This window comes from Denticeps clupeoides, chromosome 17 (genome assembly GCF_900700375.1).
Source record: "Denticeps clupeoides chromosome 17, fDenClu1.1, whole genome shotgun sequence".
NCBI lineage: Eukaryota > Metazoa > Chordata > Actinopteri > Clupeiformes > Denticipitidae > Denticeps > Denticeps clupeoides.
The window spans coordinates 2,754,521-2,781,160 of record NC_041723.1 but is presented as its reverse complement, the minus strand read 5'-3'; the positions used below and the strand labels follow the sequence as shown (position 1 = coordinate 2,781,160).

At 46.5% G+C, this 26,640-nt stretch overlaps 1 protein-coding gene across 1 annotated transcript in view; it reads right to left on the bottom strand.

The window, feature by feature from the left end:
- syt7a (synaptotagmin VIIa) overlaps positions 1-26,640 on the bottom strand; it is a 71,805-nt gene extending 45,165 nt beyond the window's left edge. Inside the window, exon 1 of the mRNA XM_028957297.1 lies at positions 26,467-26,640. Within this exon, the coding sequence (XP_028813130.1) occupies positions 26,467-26,500 (34 nt within the window). The 5' untranslated portion in view covers positions 26,501-26,640. The remainder of the gene's footprint in view (positions 1-26,466) is intronic.

Genomic DNA, 26,640 nt, shown 5'->3' with positions numbered 1-26,640 from the left:
TTTATTTTCCCATCTCGTTGATGCTCTTTTAACAGTGACATCAGACGTGACAATCACATCCATCGCTGTCTGTCACCACGAATGTCAGTTTAATGGCCGCTGTCAGTCGGCCACGCTCCAGACTCGTATTTGTGGTGTATCTTTAAGTTTAAATCGTTGATGGAGAAGTTCTTGCTGTGCAGGAACTGATAACGGCGTCGGTTCTGCCGAGACTGCTGCTCGATTCGGCCATTAAAAAACGGCGAAGAACAGACAACGCTCTTAACAAAGGCTAGATCGCATGCCCAACCAGTGGGGCAGTGGTGGCCTAGCGGTTAAGGAAGCGGCCCCGTAATCAGAAGGTTGCCGGTTCGAATCCCGATCCGCCATTGAGCAAAGTACCGTCCCCACACACTGCTCCGCGGGCGCCTATCACTCAGGGTGATGGGTTAAATGCAGAGAACAAATTTCACTGTGTGCACCGTGTGCTGCTGTGTATCACATGCGACAATCGCTTCACTTTCTTCAACCAGGGTGCACACTGGGTAATTAACACACGACTGTGTAAATATTGGCCTTCACACGACCCACGGGCTTTGGTAACTTCGGGAACTTTTTCTTCATCGGCGGGCGCGTCCGTACGAATTTTTGAAACAACGCGAAACAACTCGCATTGCTGTAGCCGCGGTGGCTAATGAGCCGGCGACTGACCAGGAGTCAGGACCCGGTCATCAGCGGCCGAGCTGGAAATCAGGCGCGCAACGCGCCTCCATTGCAATCTACTCGGCCCACACACACAGGTGAGAATAGCGCCGTCCCGCTGTTTTCACGCCGGGCTCTGCAAACCAATCATTTGAGAGGCAAGAAATCAAGAAGAGGGAATAAAAGAAAAGAAAAAAAGAAAAGAAAAGAGAAAATGGAGTGCCGGCTCCATCTGACGGCTCTGATATGTTGTGACGTGATGTCATTTGATGTGACCGACAGTTAAAAGGTCAGCAGGGATCATACGTGTTTTATGCGATGACTCGTATTGTGCATACGGCCCATTTCACGCGTTTCCAGTTTGGAGACGTGCAGACACCAAACATATGGATGACACCCGATGTTTATTAAGCCCGCGGGCCAGCAATGGGCTGGTCAAATGATGGACAAAAAAATGCGTAAATAATATACAGATATTTTAATAATTAGGTCCAACAATCTGTCTGTGAACAGAAAAGGGTGCACTGTAGCTTTAAGAGATGCTGTGACGGGCATGAATTTCCAGAACCGCACCATCCAATCACACAAGAGAGTATCACAGGAACCACCACAATATTACCTCACAATATACACTCCACATTCCGCTACCTCACACCCCACTCTAATCAGATACCTCACACTACCTCGATAATGATAAATCGATGATAGTGATTAGTTGTCACATGTGACACGCTACAACACAGCATCCAGTGTCTCTGTATTTAACCATCACTCTTGGTGAGCAGTGGGCGGCCATGACAGGCGCCCGGGGAGCAGTGTGTGGGGACGGTGATTTGCTCAGTGTAACCTTGGCGGTTCGGGATTCAACTTCCGATTACAGGTTAGTTTCCTTACCTCCTAGGCCACCACTGCCCCTGTCATACCACCCCTCTCTCCACTACTTCACATCACATCTACTGACATTCCTCACAGGAGGTACCTAGCACTACCTCACACCACTATTCAATTACCACAAACCACACTCCACTCAGATCCCTCACAACACATTCCAGTCAAATACCTCAAACCACACTTCACTCAAATACCTAGCACTACCTCACACCACTATTCAATTACCACAAACCACACTCCACTCAGATCCCTCACAACACATTCCAGTCAAATACCTCAAACCACACTTCACTCAAATACCTAGCACTACCTCACACCTCAGTCTATTCAATTACCACACTCCACTCAGATCCCTCACAACACATTCCAGTCAAATACCTCAAACCACACTACACTCAAATACCTAGCACTACCTCACACCACTATTCAATTACCACAAACCACACTCCACTCATATCCCTCACACTTCCTCAAATCACATCTCGCTCTGCTACTTCACACAACACTATACTGACATTCCTCACAACACATTCCAATCAAATACCTCAAACCACACTTCACTCAAATACCTAGCACTACCTCACACCACTATTCAATTACCACAAACCATTCAGATCCCTCACATTTCCTCAAATCCCATCTCGCTCTGCTACTTCACACAACACTATACTGACATTCCTCACAACACATTCCAATCAAATACCTTAAACCACACTTCACTCAAATACCTAGCACTACCTCACACCACTATTCAATTACCACAAACCACACTCCACTCATATCCCTCACACTTCCTCAAATCACATCTCGCTCTGCTACTTCACACAACACTATACTGACATTCCTCACAACACATTCCAATCAAATACCTCAAACCACACTTCACTCAAATACCTAGCACTACCTCACACCACTATTCAATTACCACAAACCATTCAGATCCCTCACATTTCCTCAAATCCCATCTCGCTCTGCTACTTCACACAACACTATACTGACATTCCTCACAACACATTCCAATCAAATACCTTAAACCACACTTCACTCAAATACCTAGCACTACCTCACACATCAGTCTATTCAATTACCACTAACCACTCAGATCCCACACACTACCTCACACACAGGTACCTTAGATCACACTCCATACAATTACCACATAGAATATTCCACTACCATGCACCACATGCCACTCAAAATACCTCACAAAACACTCCACTCAATTACACCACAGAACATCCCACGCCACTATCTCACGCCACACTCCACTCAGACTACACTCCCCTCCAATCATATACTTCGTGCCCCATTCCACTGCATTACCTCACACCACAACACACTCCGCCCAAATATCTCAGATGTTTTGCTGTGTATATTAATTTTGGCATAATCCAGCACAATTTCACTTCTGAAATTTGAAAATACAATCTCATATTCCATAGGTTTTATCCCAGAAATTATAAGAAAGCACTTCATACCAGAACTACCTCAAACCAGCTCAGAGATCCTGCTTAACTCTTTCAGTGAAGCTGCAGTGACTCAGAAGTGAACACACAATCCGAACACACGCACACATGTATACACACCATAGATATTTCAGTCCAGCGCTGATGTCACTATACAGTTTCCTATCCTTGGGCCCAACTGGGCTTCCCTGACTCATCAGCAGGAAGGACGGGAAGCAACGCAGCTTTCATCCAACACAAAATTAACAAAATGCAAGAAGAAAAAAAAACACAGTACTTTATAAACAGAATCCATAAATAGGTCAGTCCGCTTCCTTACTGACCGCTGGAGGCTGACGTGAGCACGGTGGAACAGGGCTGCTTGAGTGAGCCGCCCTTCAGACAAAAGCTCAGGCATCGGACACAACGGCTTAAAATATCTAAAAAAAAATGATATTAGAGCAGCCAGCTGACCAACAGGACCCCCCCCCCAGTCCAACAAGTACCGCTCACAGATTTCCTCAATGGGAAAGAGAAGGTACACACTGTCAGACGTGGCCCCAAAAAACACGCAGTCAGGCATTCACTCTGTGATTTACATTTACAGCATTTACCAGATGCCCTTATCCAGAGCGACTTACAATCAGTAGTTACAGGGACAGTCCCCACCTGGAGACACTCAGTGTTAAGTCTCTTGCTTAGGGACACGATGGTAGTGGGATTTGAACCTGGGTCTTCTGGTTCATAGGCGAGTGTGTTACCCACTACGCTACTACCACCCACTCATGATTCACTGTGTGGTTTCCTGTCACCCAGCTGAAATTGTACAACTAAATCACATGCAACCTGACCGATTGGCCGACCCGGAAGGAGATCCAACCCAGCACGCCAGCGAGCATAAAAGGGCCGCCCACAGCTGAAGACACCACAACCTCATCGTCAAACTCTTTCCCGTTGCTGTAAGACTTTCTCTAGTTCTGAACTCACCCTTGACAACCGCGTGACACCGACCATGATTCCTGGATGCTCCTTACCCACTCTTGTTTGCCACCGATGACCTTTGAACCTCGCTCCCCTCACAACGCTGCTCCTGCTTCCACCTCCGATGCTCCAGGTCCTGACTCCTCCGCCTGACTCCTCTCCAGCCTCTCGCGGGAGAGCACGGATTCGCACCCGCCGTGGAGACGATGCCCGGACAACTCGTAGCGTCCGAACACTCATGCAATCCCTCCACGGCAACGCGTTACCCGTCCCAAGCGACGCCGCTCCGACACTACAGCCCCTGAAACTACGCCCCAGGTCCTGCTTCCTGATACTATCATTTCTGGAGATGGACGGCTTATCATCTCATATCATCTCAGGCCTCCTTTGCAGCCACCTCAGAGGTATCACTACCACATATGCATCTAAAATTAATTGGACTATGGTGAATAAATTGTTTAATTATAAAATGAGGATGCTTTTCAGTACAGTGAGTCACGGGTCATTTTCTTTATTTTCTTTTTAACTAAGTTACGTAAAGAAGGGACCTCGCAAGCCTCAGCTTGTTGTTGCATTGTAGGGACTGTTTTACCAAAAGTAACACAAATGATTTTAATATGGCATTTTACCACTTCAACATCGTGCCCAGCGGCACGGTCCAGCATGCTGCGGTGCTGTAAGGGTTATTTGTTTTTTAATCAATTTAATGGCCTGCTGTGCTGCCTTAGGTGCCTGTGCTTGAACAAGTACCACAATTTCAGACTTTCAGACTGGATTTAATGGCAAAACGCGACGCGTGAAGAAGTCTTAGCCCAGAGGTCACATTCTCAATGTCACATCTTCTACATTACAGGAAACAAAGCAAATGAACAGTAAAATGCTGCTGGGAGGTTAGTTTGTTAGTTCGTCTTTCTTCTCCTCACAGTAGAGCTAATTAGGGTTAGGATAGCCTTCATAATGATCACACGTTTCTTTCTACAAATGCAAAATATAAATGAATACGCCCCCCCAAAAATGGTGAAATTTGTGCATATAGGCACCATTGCACATGTAGGCTCCAGTCTCTCATTTACAAATGAACGAAATGCATCTGAATTGTATCATAATTATGTATTGTTATGTTTGTATAAATTATTTCATGCTGACAGTGACACCTATAACACACTCAAATGAGCTCTATAGAGGCCATTACAGATATTAACTTTTACTTTTATGGCATTTAGCAGACGTTGTCATGCAGAGCGATTACAATCAGTGGTTACAGGGAGAGTCCCTTTGGAGTCACTCAGGGTTAAGTGTCTTGCTCAGGGACACAACGGTACTACGTGGGGTTAGAACATGTGACTTTGCAGTATTCTAGTGTTTTACCCACTAGGCTACTGCCACCTTTATGCTGGGTTAGTTCAATATGCATTTTCATGAGTGATTATGTAAATACGCCCACCTGGCACAGTCGTAGACCACACCTCCCCTCACTCACACCCACAGGGCTTCTAGTCGCCCATAAAGGGGCTCTGAAGCTGCACCATTCTAATACATGGAAAAGCATTTGTTGGTGGTTGTTATGGAGACGAGGCGGGAATGTCTTTAGGGCGGAATCCTCCTTCGCTTAAATAATGCCCACTGCCTCCGTTAAAGCTCTCGCTCGCCGCCAGCCCCTCTCCCTCGTTTCGAGACCCGTGCGACTGACAGGAATCCAAGCAGAGTCTTTGACCGCCCGCTTCCCCACTCGATAATTTCCTCTGACTCTGCCTGCCGAGTGAGGCAGGCAAATCAGCCACGCAAATCAAACTGGACCAAGATCGTATGACCCATGAATGAAGGAGTCGGTTGCGCTGATGGGGAGATGGTTGGACTGGGAGGTTTTTTCCACCTCTCCTCTGTCATTCTCACCAGGAATGGGCATTAAAGTGGGGAAAAGAGAAGAAGAGAGGGGGAACAGCTGGAGGGAAGAGCTTTGGGGAACAGGATAAAAAAAAAACGTGGCGAACAGCCTGGGCAAACGCACTGAGCCATGCAGATCTGTCTGGTATTAACAGAACCTCAGTGAACCAAAACAGAGTACCGGGCCAAATGCGAGATCTGAGTTCAGATCCAGAGAAACAAGTCCCCCGGTGGCCACGAATCGATCACTAGACTGCTCCGAATGAGGATAACTCACATTAACCTAAAGATGTGTTTCTGTTCTCTCAATTAATCACTGCATCAGGAAAACTTTTAATTTGTGGAGGAACACCGCCGCTCCTCTAGCAGTGAAAAACCTCACAATGCACCTGGCCCACCAGGTGGCACAAATACACAATACACACATAATACACAATCACTCATCACTAGAGGTGTGTGTGTGTGTGGGGGGGAAATCCTTGCAAAATCCTTGCAACAATCTTACATTCTGTGCTAAACCCCAGAATAATAGCGACTATTAGATAATCGAATTACAATGTTTTAAGTCGTGAAGGGCTCAAGAGTCAAAAGAGGACCAACTGCAACAAATAATGGGCATGGAATAAAAAGGCAGTTGTTGTCTCCTATTTTCTTCCTGGACCAGTACAAACAAAAAGCGAAAAATTCATACTGTTCTGAATCGATTAGCTTGGGTAGCTGCTGAATTGTAATATGTTTCCATTCCACTGTAAACACTGTCCATAATGGATAAAATGTCTCTCCTTCATCTCCCTCCCATCGTGGAGGCGGCGTGCAGCTGGTATTCTCATATTCATCCTCGTCCCATCGCTTTTTAATAAAGCTTTGTAAAACACACTCATTCTTGTGCTGTTACAAGAAAACACTAATCCCTGTGTTGGCCAGCAGCTCCTTCACACTTTCACACCAAAACATGGCAACACAATGTGATAAGAAGGTAAACATGTGACTTCTACAAGGGGTTTAAGTAACAAATGTTACTCCTGTACAAACAAATAGAAATACATAGAAATTCACTTGCATGCATTCACATGCATATACATGTATACACAGATTATTGAACACGCACACATGCATACAAAACTATACACAGGTGCAAACAAGAAGGAGGACATGCATGCAAACACGCAGATATTCACTTAAGCAAATGCAACACCTGCGTGTACCCACATTCACATATGAATATTCATAAAATATGTGCAGAGATTATGATACATGCACACATGCATGTAAAAAATGTAAACAGACAATTCAATTGTCTGTGTGCGTGCATGCACACTAGGAGGAGGACAGGCCACACGTAGAGCAGAATACCGTGACAGGGAGTCGGAGTGGGGGGTTCAACTCTGCTGCTGAGGAAGTTTAGCCCACGCCGTTGTTCACACACAGCTTGTCATCAACCCCCATAAAGACACACTTTGTACAAAACACACACTCGGTAGTTCACAGTGGAGGAACACACAGGCTGTGTTTTTCTCACAGCAACCAGGAATTTGGCTGCTAGTCTGCGCTGCCGTCAGAGACACTGCGAGATGCGACTCCTCCCGCCTGCTCTAATGAGCACTTACATTACACTGTGTGTGTGTGTGTGTGTGGGTGGGTGTGTGTGCCTGCACACCCCTATCAATAGAGATGGCGTCAATCTGATACTGATATCGATCCTCTTAAAATGATACCAGAATATGGTATGATGGGTTCATCGAAAGGAAGACTAATGATCGAATCGTTGAACTCTGGAGTTCCTTTTGCAAGAGACACTGTGTTCAAGCCAATGAGATGTGCCAACGTAAATCAGACCAGCAGAGCTGAAGCCAGCGGCAAGCAGTGGGATGAAACACGACTATCCCACAAAGCCAGTAAATAGACGTGTCCTGCGAGACGTGACACCAAGTCGGAGATGTTGTTCCAGGGGGAGAAATCAGTCTTCTGAATGTAATGGAATTAGCCACCGAATTTGCCTTACATGTATGGCAGCTGCAATTCTATAAGAACAGCATGGAATTATGTCACTAGCTTTATTCATGTAAAACGTTCCGTGTTCGGGAGGTAAAATACCAGCTCCAGCATGATGCATGTGGTGGTGGTGCGGGTGTGGTGTGGTGCCTTCCCTTTCCGCTAGGCTTTAGGGTTTGCTTTTCATGTAGACAGGGCCTAAGTCTTGTCAACAATATTACAGGATATATTTCATTATAGTTTTTACGTCTCGTATCGCCTTGTCTTCATCAACTTAAAAAGGTTCATTGATGAAGATATTTCGTCATAAATTTCATTGACAAAAACAACACAGGTAGGCTGCTTCCTTGACCTGCTCCGTGATATCCAGGGATAGGCTCTGATGGATGTCGAGTGACAGGGAGAGTTTCGTATTAAATGTATTTTGGAGGCTGCAACTTGAGATCCACTAGGAACTCAATATTTCCGTCCACCGACTTGGAAAACACTGAGATTTACTGCTCATCAACATTGAGTTCCATTGATTCAGAAATGTATTCATTCGAATCCGCATATGTGGATATTCGAAGCTGTAATATCGGGGTTGGACCGGATATTGTACCACGCACACATACACACGTGAAATTGTCCCGCTTCTCTAAACTAGCACAACAATTATCAGAAGTGTAATTAAATGTATTGATGGTGGCAGCAGAGTGTAATTGAAGCACTGCAGTTGTAATTTAAGTAGCATCAGGGCGTTATTAATACCTGCTCTTCTGCACGCGGCACACACTGCACGCCACGCTTCAAACACACACAATTTCCCACCAATTACAGCGCGCCACCAAACAACATGCGTGAAAGCAGCCACTGGCCGGCCAGACAAGGCCCGACACACTCCTGCACCCTCAGGCCAACACAGTAGATTAAACACACACACTACATCGCCACACACACCACCGTTTACTTAATGCAGCCCAAAGACGCAGAGCCGGCTCACACACCTCCTTATATTGACAGACCGAGAGGCATCAAAACAGCCTGGGGGGGCAGCGGTCAGCGCTGCTGCCTCACCGTGAAGAATCCTGACTGGTCTGTATGTTCACAACAACTGTGTGTGTGTGCTTGTGTGTTCCTGGAACGCGGATGGAACAGGCGGATGATTATATGGATTGTATAGATTGGATGGTGAATTGGATGGATTGTATTTACATTTATGGCATTTGGCAGACGCCCTTATCCACAGCGATTTACGACGTGCTTTCATGTTGCCTTCCATGAAGTAATCAGTTCTGCTTCACCAGGACTCAAACCATGAATACAATCATTTTATTTCACTCTTGTAGTTTTTCTTACACAAGTCAGACTATAAGAAAGTTATAAGTTAGTCTACGTATTCTCTGAAGAGGAAGGTCTTAAGCTCAGCGACTGAGCTGTTCTGACCTCGAGGGGAACTTCATTCCACCACCGAGGGGCCAAGACAGAGTCTAGATTGTATGGATGGGTATATAGATTTGATGGGTGGATGGATGGATGGATGGATGGATGGATGGATGGGCTAAATCTGCTGAATGGATAAATCTTGACATCTTGAAGCTAGTTGAAATGTATATTCCAACACTATATAAAAACAAACACTCAAAAAGTATATTCCTACCTATTTGTGTTAAACCCTGTAAAAACCTACTGTAAATGTACACACACGCAAATGCACACACACACACACACAAACAAACACACACATGCCTATCTCAAGCTCAGTTTTGAGCTTCATGGCAAATGCTGTGTGCTTTCTCAGTTTTTTATTTTTAATAAATTTGCCTTCAAATTTATTAAGACCTTCATTCATTATGGGGTGTTTTATGCAGAATTTTGTATGAAAATGCATTTAATCGTTTTTGGAATAAGACTGTAACATAACAAAACGTGGAAAAGGTGAATATTTTCCGGATGCACTGTACATGCCCATCTAATGCCACCCTGACATTTAAAAGAGATAGCAGACACTCAGGGTGATATCAGTGTGTGTGTGTGTGTGTGTGTGTGTGTTTACTGATGATGAATGATCAGGTGTAATCTCCTCCTAACTCGAGTGCTTATTGAGACGATGGAGGGTTATGGGGAAGCGATCTTTGGGGATTCATGTGTATCGCTGGGTTGGTGACGCTGCCAGAAGGTCATCCTCCCTTCGGGCGCGTGATGAGCAGCGCGACCGCCCCACACCTGCTGCCTGCGCCCCGATTATTCAGACAGGCAGGCAGGAGGAGAGGAAAACAGGCCCAGAGAGAGAGAGCATCCGGACACATTCCTGACGACAAACTTTTTTAACCTTCAGCGGGAGCCTGTCGTCGCCATATCTGATCCGGGCAAATAAACAAACAACAAATTCTTATCTGGGAATGCAGCAGACAAGCGAGAGGAATCATCTTTCTGTTTGTTCGAGTAAATAAATGTTACTCTCAGCCGTCACAGACCGCCCCCACCTCCAAAAAACGTGCATACGTCCATTCTAGTGAAAGTGATTGTTTTTGTCGTTGTGATACACTGCAGCACAGCACAAGGTGACACAAAATGTGTCTTCCATCACCTTCGTGATCAAGGGGATCTCGGTGGCACCTCGGCAGTTCGGGATTTGAGCTCGCAGCTCTTCAGCAACAAGTCCACTGCCCCCAAATGCTCTTGAGGGCCAGAAATGTTTGTGTGTAAAATCCCATTGGCTTAAACATAGTGTCTCTTGCCATGCTAGATTTGCTTGCTAGATATAAATTATTCATGCGGTTCTTATATATAAAAAATAGTAGAAATGACAGAGGGTCTCTAGAAAATTGCACCCATTTTTGTATACTGACTTGCAAATAAGGCAAGCATGAAATACCATGATGGAACATTTAAAACAATATTAAATGGAATCACTGCATTAGATGAAGGAAAGTGAGATGTGAGCACAAGGTAAGTTTGGTCTAAATAGGATTTACTTACTGTCAGAAGATAAAAAAAAAATCATATTTGAATGTTAACCAATGAATATTAACCAAACTTCATATATTATAAATGCATGAAATATATTCATATTCATTTATATGTGTGACATCTGCAGCACAGTCCATTCAAGCACTTCTGTTATTATTACTCTATAAAACTCATGCAGTAATGTCTTTATAGAGTACAACACACTCAGGGAGAACAGCTTTGTCGTTTTATCAAGAGGCTAGGTCACAGCATGGTATTGTGAGTGTAAATCAGACATAGTAATTACTTTCTGAGATTCCGCTCTACTGTCAGTGGTTTAAAAGAAAATTGGACCACAGACATTGACTAGGCCACGAAGTAAATTGTTCACACTGATAAACAATGTGTTTGCCTGAACACAATCACACATGTTAATTTTTTCATTCATTCAGACAGTCCAACTAGAGTCATAGCCCCCTAACCATTTATGGTCGTGGTCAATCATTGGACCCATTATGGTCTAACACAAAACTGTCCATGATACAGTGACTCATAATCATCCAAGACACTTAATCACCAATCTTCAACCTTGATGGTGAAGTACAAACCCATCACACATAATGGTCTGGCCTATGGATCCGACCCCCTAACCCATGTCGGTCCAAATTTTAATACTTAAAGCCATGATAATATAACCATAACCATCCCAACTTATGTGTATATACTAATGTTCATGGTCCTGTTAAACCTATGATCAGCCTGCCCATCATGAACCAACTCATGCCCAAGTTGATAATGGTACAACCCATCATGGTCAAACCTCCCAGCGCATGATAGACTTCATCCCCCGAGCATGTTAAATCATGACCCACTGTGATTTAAACACCTGACACATGATGGCCACACCCAACATGCCCTCCCACCACTTCTGTTTCAGTTCATATAAGTGAGTGCCCAGTGACTGTGGTCAGACCTGGCTGCCAGGCTGGTGGTCTGAACGAAGCTTAGTGCCTGGTGAAGTAAACAGCCCTCTGCGGGCACCGAAACATTTAAACTGGGCTTTAGATGGGCTTTAGCTGTGCTCATGCTGTGTTTGGACAGGTCCATGCAACGATTGGTAGAGCTGTACCACGCACTGTGCTATATTAGTTGAAAAGTGCTGCATGCTGTGTGTATCTTGGCTGTGTGTGACTGTGAGTGTGTGTGTGTGTTAACAGCTTGTTAACCTCACCCTGCTGAAAGCTCTACTTCCCAGATCAGAAGGCTCAGTGTCAGATTAATCTCAAAAAATGGATTCATCTTTTTTACTCCCTGCTACATGCCCCCCTTACTACTCCACAGACCTAGATGCATAGATCGTAATGCACTTTCTTGTTGCTAGGCAACCATCGCCTGTAATTGAACTATGTTGAAAAATTTATCTTATTATTGCACTTATTAATTAATGTATTGTGAGTTGTCAGGATTGAGAGGTAAATGAACTCATTAAACGACTGACTGTCATGATATGCATAGTGCTTATAATTTGCTATGCATTGTCCTCTATTCCCTCAATACCTCATGTTTGCTCATTTTTTACCTACACACACCTGATGTGTGTGTGTGTGTGTGCGTGTGTGTGTGTGTGTGTATTATCCATAACAAAAAAACAGTCTTCAATTAACAAAATCACAATTTCCTCATAAAAAAGTGAAAAACGACTGAATTACACTGTGAATCAAAGTGAAACATTTATTTTATGTTGCTGCTTATGGTTGGTATTAGAATATTACCTATGATAAAAAAAAGGATTTATAATATAGAAATGTCTACTAAAAATGATCTTTATACAGTCAATTCTTGATTTGTGGCAAATACAAATAAACCTTTTTTAACATATTCTCATTTTTAGATGCAATGTTATATGCAATAAATATAAAATAGAGCAAGAAAAGAGAGATCACGTCAAGATCACAAAGTGAGCGGTTTTTTTATATTTGGATCCAGTCGAGTCAGAGTATTAATGTGAAGGCTGATGGCAGCCACAGCTGGACGAGCTCCTTGCTGTCAGCCGTTATGAAGGGCAGCGCATGCAAAAAGGACATCACCGTGGACACTGATGTCCAGCAAGCGACCAGTCACGGCTGCTGATGCCACACAGGAACTATCAGCCCCGCCCTGCTGAGAGCGGCTCATTCGTCAGGGTTCCTGCTCAGGCCTCCCGGTTTCAACATGCCAGTCCTCCCTCTGACAGTTCGAGGAACAGTGTGTGTGTGTGTGTGTGTGTGTGTGTGTGTGTGCTGTAGATGTATATCACATGTGTTCGGCACACTGAGCAGACGCAGCCGAGCGGACCAGCTGACGGAGGAGGGGACGGAGTGCAAGAACAGAGAACACACTCGGGAGGACAAAAAAAGTGGAACAGATGGAGGGAAACCACCAGCCTTTCAGGAATCATCATCCCTCCTCCTACTCCTCCTCTCGCTCCATCTCCGTCCATCCAAGAAGAGAAGTGGATGCTCACTCACCCTCCACACCGAGTCCGGGCAAATCGCACCAAATCCAGGATTAAATAATTGATGTTAATATTAAGCTGTATTAATATTTCACCAGTGGGTGTGTGTCCACCTCCGTGTGTGAGTTGTGTGAGGGTTGCATAAGGGTTACGGGGCTCCCAGCTGACTGTGAGTGCATGTGACGTGGCCCATTGCTTTTTCTCTCACACTCGGTGTGTGTGTGTGGTTTGGGGGGGTTTGGTTGCACTTTGGAATTAAAGCGCTGATAATCTGCATATTGGTGTTGGAAGTGGGCGTGCTCACGTTTGTGACGTCCACTGACATACCCAATGTTCAAGGGGTACTTGGGAGTGTACAGAACGTATGGAGAAGAAGAATGATAGGAGATGGACGCTGTTGACCTGGGCGCCGGTCTCTACCAACTCTGTAAACTAATGGATGATCTTCTACAAGCAAACGATGGAGAACAGAGAAGAGTCGCTTTCTCTACACATCATGTCATTGTTTCATGAAAATAAGGAAAATCTACAATATATACGGTTTAGGTGAATCAATTTATTGTCAATGTTTCACGTATGGGGGGGGTTTGCGATAGCAAAATTGCTTGCAGCTAAGATAAGACTTCTTCACAGCACTATTTATATTCAGCCGTGACCTTTTATTATTTTAAAAAAATGCTGTTTTAAAACTGGATTTATTAACTTTTAATCCGAAATATTCGAATATCTTATCATCTTGAACTCTGAACTGAACTGATTAAACAGTGTGTGTATGAGTTAAACGCTCTCATGTTTAATAAAAAGTGAAGAGTTTGCCGCCAGTCCGATTGATGCGCATGTTGCTGATTAATGGGCATCATATCATAATCATAAAAGAATAAAAAAACACTCCGTTTGATTCAGCGCCGTAATTACAGAGCCCCCCTTCACCCCCCCGTCCCTCAACAACACACACACACTCATCACTGCTCATTAATGCACATCAAACCATACAGACGAGGATGTGTGTGAACCACACATGTTCACACAAAAGCCATGGATGGGATTCGGCTCTGCCAGGTGGGTTATTGTGAGGAACTTCAGACAGAATGTGAGACGCCCATTACTGTCACTTACTTCCATAATTAAAGGTCTGGTGTCTGCAGAAATCCGCTCAAGCGGTATTACGTAACGCGCGCACCTATATTCCCTTCTGAAGATGGGCTCCTCTCATGTGCCGCCTTATTTCCTAATAGGGTGCTCCTGTTTTTGGACCTCAGACTGAGAGTAAAGCGTGTCGTTATGATGGTGGATGAGAAAAGGAGTGCTGCAATTTCCTAGCATTGTAGCAGCATTGGTTACATCACACAACTGCGGTGTGTGTGTATGTGTGTATGTTGCAGTCTAATCCCATTACCTCAACTCCGGGCATCAAGTGAGTTTTCACATGTCAAAATATCAAGCCACAGCTTTAAAATGTTAAACTATAGTCCACACACAAACAATCTGTCACATTCTGGACATTTTGTGCTCGCCTTGTCTTGTGTACCTGATTACCTGATTGTGTTCGTCTGTTCTTAGTAGTAGAAATTTATCCTTGTCGTGTCCTGTCCTTGTGCTGTCATTTGTTTTAGTTTTTTTACCCGGCAGGTTCCAGAAGACCCAGGTTCAAATCCCACTTACTACCATTGTGTCCCTGAGCAAGACACTTAACCCTGAGTGTCTCCATGGGGGACTGTCCCTGTAACTACTGACTGTAAGTCGCTCTGGATAAGGGCGTCTGATAAATGCTGTAAATGTAAGGTTCAAATCCCGGGCCGCCAAAGGTGCCCCTGAGGTGCCATAGCTGCTCAACGACAGGAAAAGTTTCATCTTGACAAAAAGTTTGTACTTGAGTCCTGGGTGGCACAATTACGTTCAACCATGACGTGGCTCCGTCTCCACCCAGAGATCCAGCTCTAACACATTCAACAGTGTGTAATCAGGCTTTAGTGTGCTTCAATTGAACTCAGCTTTGTTTCCCCCGTTACTGCGGCCCGGTTCGTCTTTTGTGAATACAGTAATTGCACTCAGGCGCGCACCAAAAAATTGCATTGTGGTGCATTGCAGTGGTGCATTGGGTCAGTGGTGCATTGGGTCAGTAGTGGCCTAGCGGTTAAGGAAGCAGCAGCTTAATCAGAAGGTTGCTGGTTTAAATACCAATCCGCCAAGGACCAAAGCACCGTCCCCACACACTGCTCTTCACACGTTGCTTTCATTTTCCCTGTGTGAAAGGGAACCAAACCAAATGGAAAATTATACAATATTCAAAACTCACCGATTCATTTGGACCAGAGCAAAACTAACTAAAGTCTGAAAGCGCCCTAAGTAAGACCTGGACAGTGTTCGTGAATGTTGGAAGTTACCAGCATGCTGGAAAGGAGGAACTAACTACCCACCCAGCCCTATTTGTTGGTGTGGAATTATTCCCAGAATATGATCTTGAGTGATGTTTTTATACACAAAGTTAAATAAGGGGGAGGAGCTCATAGGCATGACTGACAACTCTCACACACCTTATGATTTAACCCCCCCCCCCATCTCAATATATCACACGCCCAGGTGTAGCGTCCAGTCCATCTCCTGTATGCAGGAATGATCTGCTGTAGACGTGCAACAAACACCAACATGCAGTTTATCTGAGCTGATATAGAGTCAGGAGATTTCATAATAATAATGATTTATGAGGTTTCGCTTTATTGTTGTCCGCATCCTCATGTGCTTTTTTTTTTTAAGTTTTGGTTCAGCTGCACATTTCTAATCTGTGGTCAGGGATAAATGTCAACTGCAGGGTTCAGCTGCTGGTTGTTGGGGCGCCGGGTGTATCTGTAGCCATGGAGACGAAGAGAAGCTTGCTGTCGCTGCTCTGTGTGTAAAATATTCATATTTTCCACTTATAAATAAACACCATCTCCTTCCTGCCCCTTCCCACTCGCGCTGGCTTCTGTTTATAATGCGGCTGTTTCCTCCCTTTTCTCTCATTCACTTTTCCCAGCCCGCCTGTAATTAACCGCAGGAGCGGGGCGGGCGGAGAGAGGGAAGAACACACAGACCCTGAGGACGGATGGAGAGTCGGAGAGATTGTGACCCCTGCACACGCACGCACACACACGCACACACACTCACATATGTGTGTGTTATCTCATTATATAACAGCTACAGTCAGAAGAGGGGTGAGACGATGTAGCTTGTTTGTGTTCCCAGAACCAGGATCTGGCCCAACCTTACACATCCTACACACACACACACACACACACACACACTCTTTAAAGAAGCACAGACATTCATGACGAGCATGACTCACTGACTGTGAGAACACACAACAGACGACAGCCATCCCACACATACAAACACACATCTCACCACAAAACACACAAAAAGTATAACACACACACACACATCAAATAGGAATTAATCAGTGTCTGCACACACACACAAACAGGAATACTTCTGACAATACACACACACACACACTCCTGGAACTGCTTCCAAATGAACTGCATTTACATTTACGGGCATTTATCAGACGCCCTTATCCTGAGCGACTTACAATCAGTAGTTACAGGGACAGTCCCCTTCCTGGAGACACTCAGGGTTAAGTGTCTTGCTCAGGGACACAATGGTAGTAAGTGAGATTTGAACCTGGGTCTTCTGGTTCATAGGCGAGTGTGTTACCCACTAGGTTAATACCATCCTACACCACTGTTTGTCGTCTCCACTTCAATGCATTAAATACATTGAGTTTTTACATTTGGACACACACAGAGAGAGACTCACACTGTCTCTCATCAAACAGGAAAGGGGACGTCACACAGGATCTTGTGATAAGAATGCAAATAAAAAGTGCGCTAGTAATTTGGCAGGTTTACTCTTCTGCATGTGTGTGTGTGTCGATTTAAAATGTTATTTCATGAACAGCATTTTCTGTTGCACTGCTGCACCCGGGGAAGTGGTGGGTAAGGAAGCAAACTTGCAACTGGAGGGTTGTGGGTTCGATTCCTGAACTGCCAAAGAGCCACTGAGGTCCCCGTGATGAAGGTACCGTCCCCACACACTGCTCCCGGACGACTTTTATTAGTGCCCACTGCTCACTAAGGGTGATGGTTAAAAGCAGAGGACACGTTTCGTTGTATCACCATGTCACAGGTGTCTATTTGTCAGCTTTTTATCCAAACAAATGCAGGACTGTTCAGTAAATTCTCCAATTATTCTCACTTAAATCTGAATAAAATGTGTGTGTGTGTCTGTGAAAGAGAAAGCTTGAGATATCATCCGACCAAAGCCTCTGAAACATCTGTTATAGAAACATAGCTGCTTATTTATGGCCTGTGTGAAGAGCTATATGCAGCCTAAAATAGAAAAGTTTTTTTTTTTTTTTTTAAACCATTCGCTGAATGAGGTGAAAATAGTGCATCAGCTCAGCTGCCGTTGTCTGCTGACAGTCGACATTAATTGCAGTCAAGGATCCATAAATAGCAGCTTTGAAAGCAATTAGCCAGTAAATTGCGTCCATAGGAGCTCTCGGTGACCTGGATGCAGCCGCGAGACCTGAGAACCCACAACGTTAATGCCCCTGAGGAGGCTTGGAATGTGGCTGCCATCATTAGATCTCTGAAGGTTGAGGCTGGACACCACGAGAAGATGATTTTATGGCTCTAAGTCCTTTATGCGTCCTCAGAGAAAGCGAGGATTCAATTTTATAATATTATGTCCAGCCCATACTGGCCATTTATATGGATACACCTTAATAAAATGGGAATGGTTGGTGATATTAACGTCCTGTTTGTGGCACATTAGTATATGTGAGGGGGCAAACTTTTCAAGATGGGTGGTGACCATAGTGGCCATTTTGAAGTCGGCCATTGGATCCAAGGGTCATGTGACACATCAAAATGTTTGGAAATTTCACAAGAAAAACAATGGTGTGCTGGTTTTAACATAACTTTATTCTTTCATGAGTTATTTACAAGTTTCTGACCACTTATAAAATGTGTTCAATGTCATCAACCATTCCCATTTTATTAAGGTGTATCCATATAAATGGCCCACCCTGTAGATATTAACAGGTCCTTCCATTTGCAGACAGAGACGAGCACCACAGAAAAACCAACACAAAACCAACATGAATCTCAGTCGTACACCTGGTCCTTCCAGCTGATTCGTCCCCGCATCACGATCTTGTCTCCTTCGGCCACCACACGCAACCTTGGGTAGCCATCCTCAATCAAACGATCAAGACTTCGAAAGATCCAGAATGCATCACGCCCACCTGGCTTCCTGTAAACACTGGTGCCTGCCTGCATATCCCGAATCCCCAGAGCTCGTACGACACCCCAACCTGCAAACCCAGTGATTGTGTTCAAATGTTGAAATTATTCTTATAATATAAAAATGGCCGTCTCTGATAGAGCCTTCAGAAGCACATCTTTAAATGAGTCCGGATAAGGATCCAGTGCCGAGGGTGCAGTGTGACGCGACTGGAGCTCATTGAGACGGAGACGGCGTGTTGTGGGCCGGTTTCATCATGCCGCTCGGCGCTGCGAGTGTTCGGGCAAGGAGCCCCCGTAGCGCCGAGCCGTAATGGCATCCGCCTTCTGTCTCCTTGCTCCCCGTCTCCTCCTTCTTCTCTGCTCAGTACTCCTCTCAGGTCCAGACTCCGGGCTGCGAAATCGCTCCGTCTGCTCGCCCCTTCACCACCTCTCCCTCCCTCGAAGGGTCCTGGTCTGTAGTTAATTTGGTCCCCTCCCGCTCTGTGCGTTCTCGCTCCGTGTTTTACTTCGGCTTGTTCCGCGCATCCTGCCGTCAGCGGGGGAGCGGTGAGCGCAGGGCCGGTGCCGGTGTAATGCTGCCATTATGCTGGTGACACACAGTGACGCGTCTGAGTGAAGTGGGTGAGACGAGTTAAATACGGCGGCTGGGCGGAGGGAAGCAGAGGGATGAAGCAGGAGGAAAGATGGCACTCGTACAACGCAATCTGTCAATCTCGACACGGAGCCCAGATACCAGCGCTCAGAATGCACACACACACACACACACACACACACACAGCTCAGCCGGAGCGGCGCTGCTCTTGCGTTCACAGAAGAAATGAACAACACACAGCAGCGCGGGCAATAACCTCAAACTCTCACATGCAATGAGACTCACGGGTCCGAACACACAGACACACACAGACACACACAGACACACAGGCTCCTGCTACACTGCTGCTCCTGTAAGATAACGGCGCACAATACACCAGACACAATGCACACTCGTCGACGGAGCTCTAGGAGACTCTTACACACACACAAACACACACACACACACAGTGTTTCTAGAAGCATGTCATCTGGAAAGTGTTGCATGCACCCTGGAGAGTTGGAGACGTGGCTGATTAAAAGATTTCTCCTGTTTTCTTCACACACACACACACACACACACACACACGTATCGTCTGGAAAGTGGCTCTACCCAAGAGATTCTGCTGATTAAAAGATTTCTCTTGTTTCCCTTCTTCACACACACAGAGGCAACACAACAAGCTTGGGCACGTCTGCTCATGCACACACACACACACACACACACACACCTCACTCTCTTCATAGTTTCTCTCATCCTCTAAATCCTTGACAAACTATGAGATGCATTTAGCAACACCAATGTTATTAGTATTGTACGTAGATCTGTCTGTGTGTGTGTGTGTTTGTGTGTGTGTGTGTGTTTTCTTACTGATGCACAGATTGAGATGTTGAGAACATTAACCCACACACACACACACACACACTTACTCATGTGCGTACTTATAGATAGATAATGTGCATAGATAATGCTTCTTCCTTATCCTACATCCCAGCATGGGCATGTGAAATAAAAGAAACACACACAGACACACACACACACACACCGTGCCAGCTGCAGAGTGTTTAGGGGTCCAGACAGTCAGCAGGGTGGACGCCACCGCCAGGAATCTGCTCCTGCTTTCGCTGGAAAAACAAACGCCGGCTTTTTTCCATTCAGATGCAGAGTTCCGGCCAAATGGGGACTTGGCTTCCGAACAGGAAACTCGAACACACAGAAGGCGGGCGGAGTCAGAGAACGAGTCCCCCCAGGACCGGCTTCCTCAGAGGACACGCACCTCCCCAGAGACACGCCCCGGAGCACAAAGAGAGCTCCCAGCCAGTCTAATTGGCCCCCGCCTCCCCGTCACAGTTAATCCTCCCGGTTCCTGTGATTCAACATCCCGCCCCCCCCGCAGAGCGGAACCTGAGTTCTCCCACAGGGAGAGCACCTGGACCCCGACCGGGCTCACAAACCCGCCGGGTCACAGCCTGGTCACCGTGCCCGCCGGCGTGATAAGGTTCTCTGGGATTTAAGTGGAGCAGGAGACTCCGCAGGAGCTTACCGATTCTAACACACACACACACACACACACACACACACACACTGCATGATTATGAATTAGCTCGGAGCTTATAATACTTCACGGGGAACCCCAGCTATTGTGTGGACTAGAAGACCACAAATTCAGGTTCAAACCCCACTCACTACCATGGTGACCCTGAGCAAGACACTTAACCCTGAGTGTCTCCAGGGGGGGACCGTCCCTGTCACTACTGATTGGATGAGGGCGTCTGGTAAATGTCGTAAATGTAAGCCAGACAGATCTACCTTGCATGCTGGGAAGTTTGCTCATTGTTCCTGAACAGCTTTAGCATTGTGAGAATTCTTGAGAAATAGACAAAAGACGGGATCATGAAACGAATCTTCACAAATCTTCATCCTCCCGCATCCTTACCGATGAAATTATAGCTATAAATCATGAAATCATTATTCCATTTTAATTTTAAAAAGAAAGTCAAACAATACATGTATTACATACAGGGATATGTTTGTAGTGTTATATTTGAGCGTAGCATAGCATGGACAGTGGAACATTTTGTTCCCAACTGACCACGTTTTTTTTTTTTTTTTTTTATTTCCATTTGCATGGTGCCTGATAAATTAAGTTAACCTGAGATAAGAAAGTGTGGGAGGATCTCATTTTATTATTAAACGCCACAGTACATTCAGACCCAGGGCCGTTTGTAGCAAAATTCAGCAGATGTGTGACCTGATGTAATACGATGAATATTAACTGAATAACTCACACGTGGTGTGCAGTGTTTTTATAATAAAGGGCATTTATTTCTCCCGTGGGCAAGGGTTGTGAGCGTAATGCCGTGGAATTACGGCTCTGTTACAGCGTTCATTACCACAGCTCTCGCAGGTAGAGGATTTCAGCTTTGCCACATAGTACGCTGCACAAACCAAGCCTAAATCCATTAACTTGTTTATTTTATAAGTTTCTTATTACAAATTTTGGTATGGTTGCCAAGGGGGTCACACTGGAAACCATTTGGAGCCCATTGGCAACTGGTTAATTTTTGTCAGCTAACAAGAGCTAACAAATTAGCCATCCGGCTAGTTAACTATGTGCTTGCTAACAATAGCACCAAGCAGCAGACTTCTGCCGGAAATAAGGCGTAAAACGTGCATGGGTGATCACTCAAACTCCAAAAATGGAATAAAGTATTTAGTCCAGTTTCTTATTAACCTCTATCTTATTTTGGCTGCTTTACACACAGAACCACTAAAGTTCTCGACAACTGTGATAACAGTGATGCATTTTAATTTTATATTGACTTGTGTAAAGGCTGCACTAATGATCATCGACATGTAAAAAAGCTCCAGACAGAATAATATTATTTTTTGTGAACCATTTGCGGTAGTAGCCTAGCGGGTAACACGCTCGCCTATGAACCAGATGACACAGGTTCAAACCTCACTTACTACCATTGTGTCCCTTAGCAAGCCACTTAACCCTGAGTGTCTCCAGGGGGGGGGGACTGTCCCTGTAACTACTGATTGTAAGTCGCTCTGGATAAGGGCGTCTGGTAAATGCTGTAAATGTAAATGTAAACCCAGCTCCGGCACAGGCAAAAACGATTGATGTATCAGTCTCGGCCAGTTTTGAGGGACCTTTCCTGTCCTCTTGCAGACCCCCCTGCTGGCATGGAGGCCAAAGCTGCAGAAAAGTCTACAACACACTCAGAAGATGCTGCTGTGGAACAGGGAGCGAAACGGAACTGCGTGAAAGACGACTAGAACACACACACACACACACACACATCACATCTCAGCTGTTCTCCACGACAGCCAATCGGTTCTTTACTGGCAGTGGAGAGAACACTGTCAAAATATCTGCCACGCCATGTAACGCCGCTTTTGGCGCCAAACACTCGTCACACACATACGAGAACTATGTTACGGGATAATAAGTGGTGGGATGTTTTCGGCCTGTGCCCTGTGTCCCAGGGTGGGCTCTGACACGCGCGACCCTGGGCAACAGGACTGCGTGTCACGGCCGTTTGGCATGGCGAGGCAGATGATGGGAAAAATAATGACAAGACTTGACGAGGAAGAAGGGCGCATTCGCGCGACGTCACGAAACAGGGGTTTAATCTTGACGAACAGGACAGGGGAGACATCCGGTAACAGGTGAACAAGTAACATGCAACATAACAAAGACCCGACCGTGAACAGACACGAACAGGGCAGCTTTATACATCAGACACAGGTGAAGACGATTAGGAAACATTACACAGGACTAACGTGAAACTCCGGACCGGAGTAACCCCTTCCGGACCGGATCATGATACTACGTAGTTAATGATAGTGAGCAAGGGACAAAAAGACGTTTTGATGAGCACATTTACTACACACAGCTCTGGACATGAAGAGACGACTTTAAAAAAATGTCTTGATGTTCCAACAGCAAGAAGAACCACCGCTGTGCACTTAATCCTCCTGTTTTTTCCTGTTTGGAAAGTGGATTTAATGGTTCGAAACATGTTACACGGAACTCAGTTCTCTTGTTCAGGGTGACCCAAGGCCGGCCAGCCAATCAGAGCAGCTTATTTCTGAGCCCGGGTTCGTGTGAAATCCTGGAGTGTGCAACAGGGCGTGTACAACCTTTGTCACCCCCACTCGACTGAAGTACGGAAGAAATGCGCTCCCCTTTACATGGTTGCCTCATCAGCCGGTGACAACACTTCACACACCAGGGACCGGAGGTGTGAGTCTGGCTTCAACTGGAACGTGATTGGCTGTTGCTCAGGTGCGAAGCACAGGTTTGCATCGTCACAGTCGTCACTATAGCAGCCCGCCGCTAATTCCCCCCTGCAGCCGTTCATAACCCACTTATCCAGTTCAGCCTCATAACACTGAGATTAATTAAAGTCAATTATAACGTAAATATGAATAATGTTTCATAGTATTAATCTAATTACAGTGAAATACAGAAAATAATTATACATTTGCGGTGGGGTGGGGCATGGCAGTCAGATGAAATATGATTTGTGGGTGGGACTCGTTGTGCGCCCGTGAAGTGCAGCATTGGAGTGCGGGTCCAATGGTCCAACAAGTTCCCACTGGACTCCCAGGCTTCTAGAACTCTCCGCATGGTCCATCGCCAGGGAGATGGAACGCACCCGCTCCCATGACAACCGCACAAGTCTCTCAAGTTACAGAGCAAAGAAACACTTCTAAAAAGAGAGAGAGAGAGAGAGAGTAAAAAAAAAACCCTAAAGCTTCAAGGTCAGTCGAGCAGCTATGGCGGTCGGACGGTTACAGGGACAGGCGGAGGGAATGTGATTCCGTTGAGAAATCCGGCCGGTGACGATCTCCACCATAAATAACCCGTGTTAATAGGTCCGACGCTTCCTGCGCTTGGTGTGTGTTTAATTAGGGGACGAAGCTGTGGAGAGTCATTTTTGTGCCCGAACACGCAGAGATCAGGAGCAACAGTGCTGAAAACAGTGCTGTTTCTTCTTCATTCACTCTCACACACACACAGGTAATGAAACACCTTTTTCCCCCATGTGGACGGACAATCATGTGTGTAGTAAAGGGGTGTGTGTGTGTGTGTGTGTGTGTGTGTGAGGCACAGAAAACAGAGGGCAACAGTCACGTCTCCATATATCCTCTCCACACACACACTCTGGTGTGCGTCCTGCTGAGCGCAGAGGCGTGAGGGAAGATGGGGGCAGATCACATGACACATGATCACATGTCAGATGTCCAGGATCTCCAGGTTTTTTCGCGCGCGTTTCCACGGCAGGAACACATGTTGCGCGCGCCGTGCGTTACGTTACGTTACGTTACACTGCGTTATTCTGAAACAAAGGGTGGTTTGATTACATAAGGAGACGCTGTCTCTCTCTCACACACACACACACACACACACACACACACACTCTCAGCTGAGATGAGCACGTGTCCTCGCGCCCTGAGATCCCTCCCCCTCCCGATCCCGCACCTCTCCACCTCTCGCGCCACCTTGAGACGCACGGAGAATTCCTAAAAGCAGGTGAGGGTGAGGGTGAGGAGGAGGAGGAGCAGGATTTACTATCAATTAACGCGCACGATCCGCCGATCGCATCGCCGTGCGCAGGCGCGTAGTGCCGCCACCGGAGAGCCGCGCAAGACGTTTCTTGCACAGGTCTCGTTTTTACGTGCGCGATCATTCACCAACGCGACGGTGCGCCCCGTGCGCGATGTGCGTGTGTATGGGTGTGTGTGTCCGTATGTGTGTGTGTGTGTGTGTATGCGCGATGTGCGTGTGTGTCGGTGTGTGCGTGTGCGCGATGTGTGTGTGTGTGTGTGTCCGTATGTGTGTGTGTGTGTGTGTGTATGCGCGATGTGCGTGTGTGTCGGTGTGTGCGTGTGCGCGATGTGTGTGTGTGTGTGTCCGTATGTGTGTGTGTGTGTATGCGCGATGTGCGTGTGTGTCGGTGTGTGCGTGTGCGCGATGTGTGTGTGTGGGTGTGTGTGTCCGTATGTGTGTGTGTGTATGCGCGATGTGCGTGTGTATGGGTGTGTGTGTCCGTATGTGTGTGTGTGTGTGTGTGTATGCGCGATGTGCGTGTGTGTCGGTGTGTGCGTGTGTCCGTATGTGTGTGTGTGTATGCGCGATGTGCGTGTGTGTCGGCGTGTGCGCGATGTGTGTGTGTGTGTGTGGGTGTGTGTGAACGAGAATGGGAGATAAGTGGCAGATGACAGATTTGAAACTGTGTGTGTGTTGCATTGACCCCTGTGATGTAACATCATGTAATAAAAGAGGCCTGTGGTTGTATTATAACTACACTGTGTATTCAATACAAAAAAAACATTAGTGTGGAGCTGGGATTACAAAATGGAAGCATATCAGTAGGATAGATCCCAGTGTTGTTCCTTCAGGTTCCTCATCTAACCTTCAACACTTCCAATCCAGCACAAGCACCATCAGGACGCCCTGGGAAACCCTCGAAAACCCAGCAATGTCTCCACTGCACGACGAGTTATTATTATTATTATTCATAAATAGGCTATATCGGCTAACTGCATATGCCAATATGGTTGTTGTTACAGCTTTTTACTGACCGAAGACCATTCGAACCGGACTGATTCATATTGGAACGAATGTCGGAACAGAGCCACTGCATCCAATCTCGTTCGGCACCCCGGTGTTCCGACCAGTGACCCACATTCTGCGGAAGGAAATTATGCAAATTTATGTATATTCCGCGGCCACGTGCAGCTCTAATTAGACACTGATTGCGTTTCATTGGCTCCGCGCTCAATAAAGTTCAAACCGGTGGAATCTCCTCTAATCTGCCGACAATCTGATCCAAAGGACGAGCCGGCGGACTGCGGCTGCTGACGCCCTTTCCCGGTCCCCGGTCCCCGGTCCCCGGTCCGCACGACGCGCCGCAGCAGCAGCAGGTGTCGGGGTCACGCCGGACACCGTGGGAAAGTTGGTCTTTATAAGCCGTAGAGACGGCCGACACGGCGCCGGGCGGACTGGGTGGCGGTGGGAGCTGTGACCTTGTGTTCTGTTGTAGACCGAGGAGGGGGGGGACAACAAGTAGACCGGGGTCCCCCCTCCGGCGCGTGGAACGACCTTCTCGCGGAGATTTACACGGGGCCCGCACACGGCGAGGGGCGCCGATGACCCTGGGTGAGGTGGCCGTCACGAGGACCCCCCCCCCCCCCAAATCCATACACCAACAGCACACAGACCCACCCACCCATCCACGAGCAAGCGCGTCTCCGAACTCCAGTGGGTGGGGGTGAGCGGAGAAGCCTCACCTTTCCCGCCCTCCGGGTCCCGGTTCAGATGCATGACGGCGCGAGCTGGTCTCTCGGTGTCTCCGGTGCGCGTCCTCCTCCCGCTCGCTCCTCTCCGCTCTCTCTCCTCTCCGGCGCCTCGCTTTTCTCGACGCGAGGACGCGCGCTCGGGCGCGCGCGCGCGTGAGGGAGTGA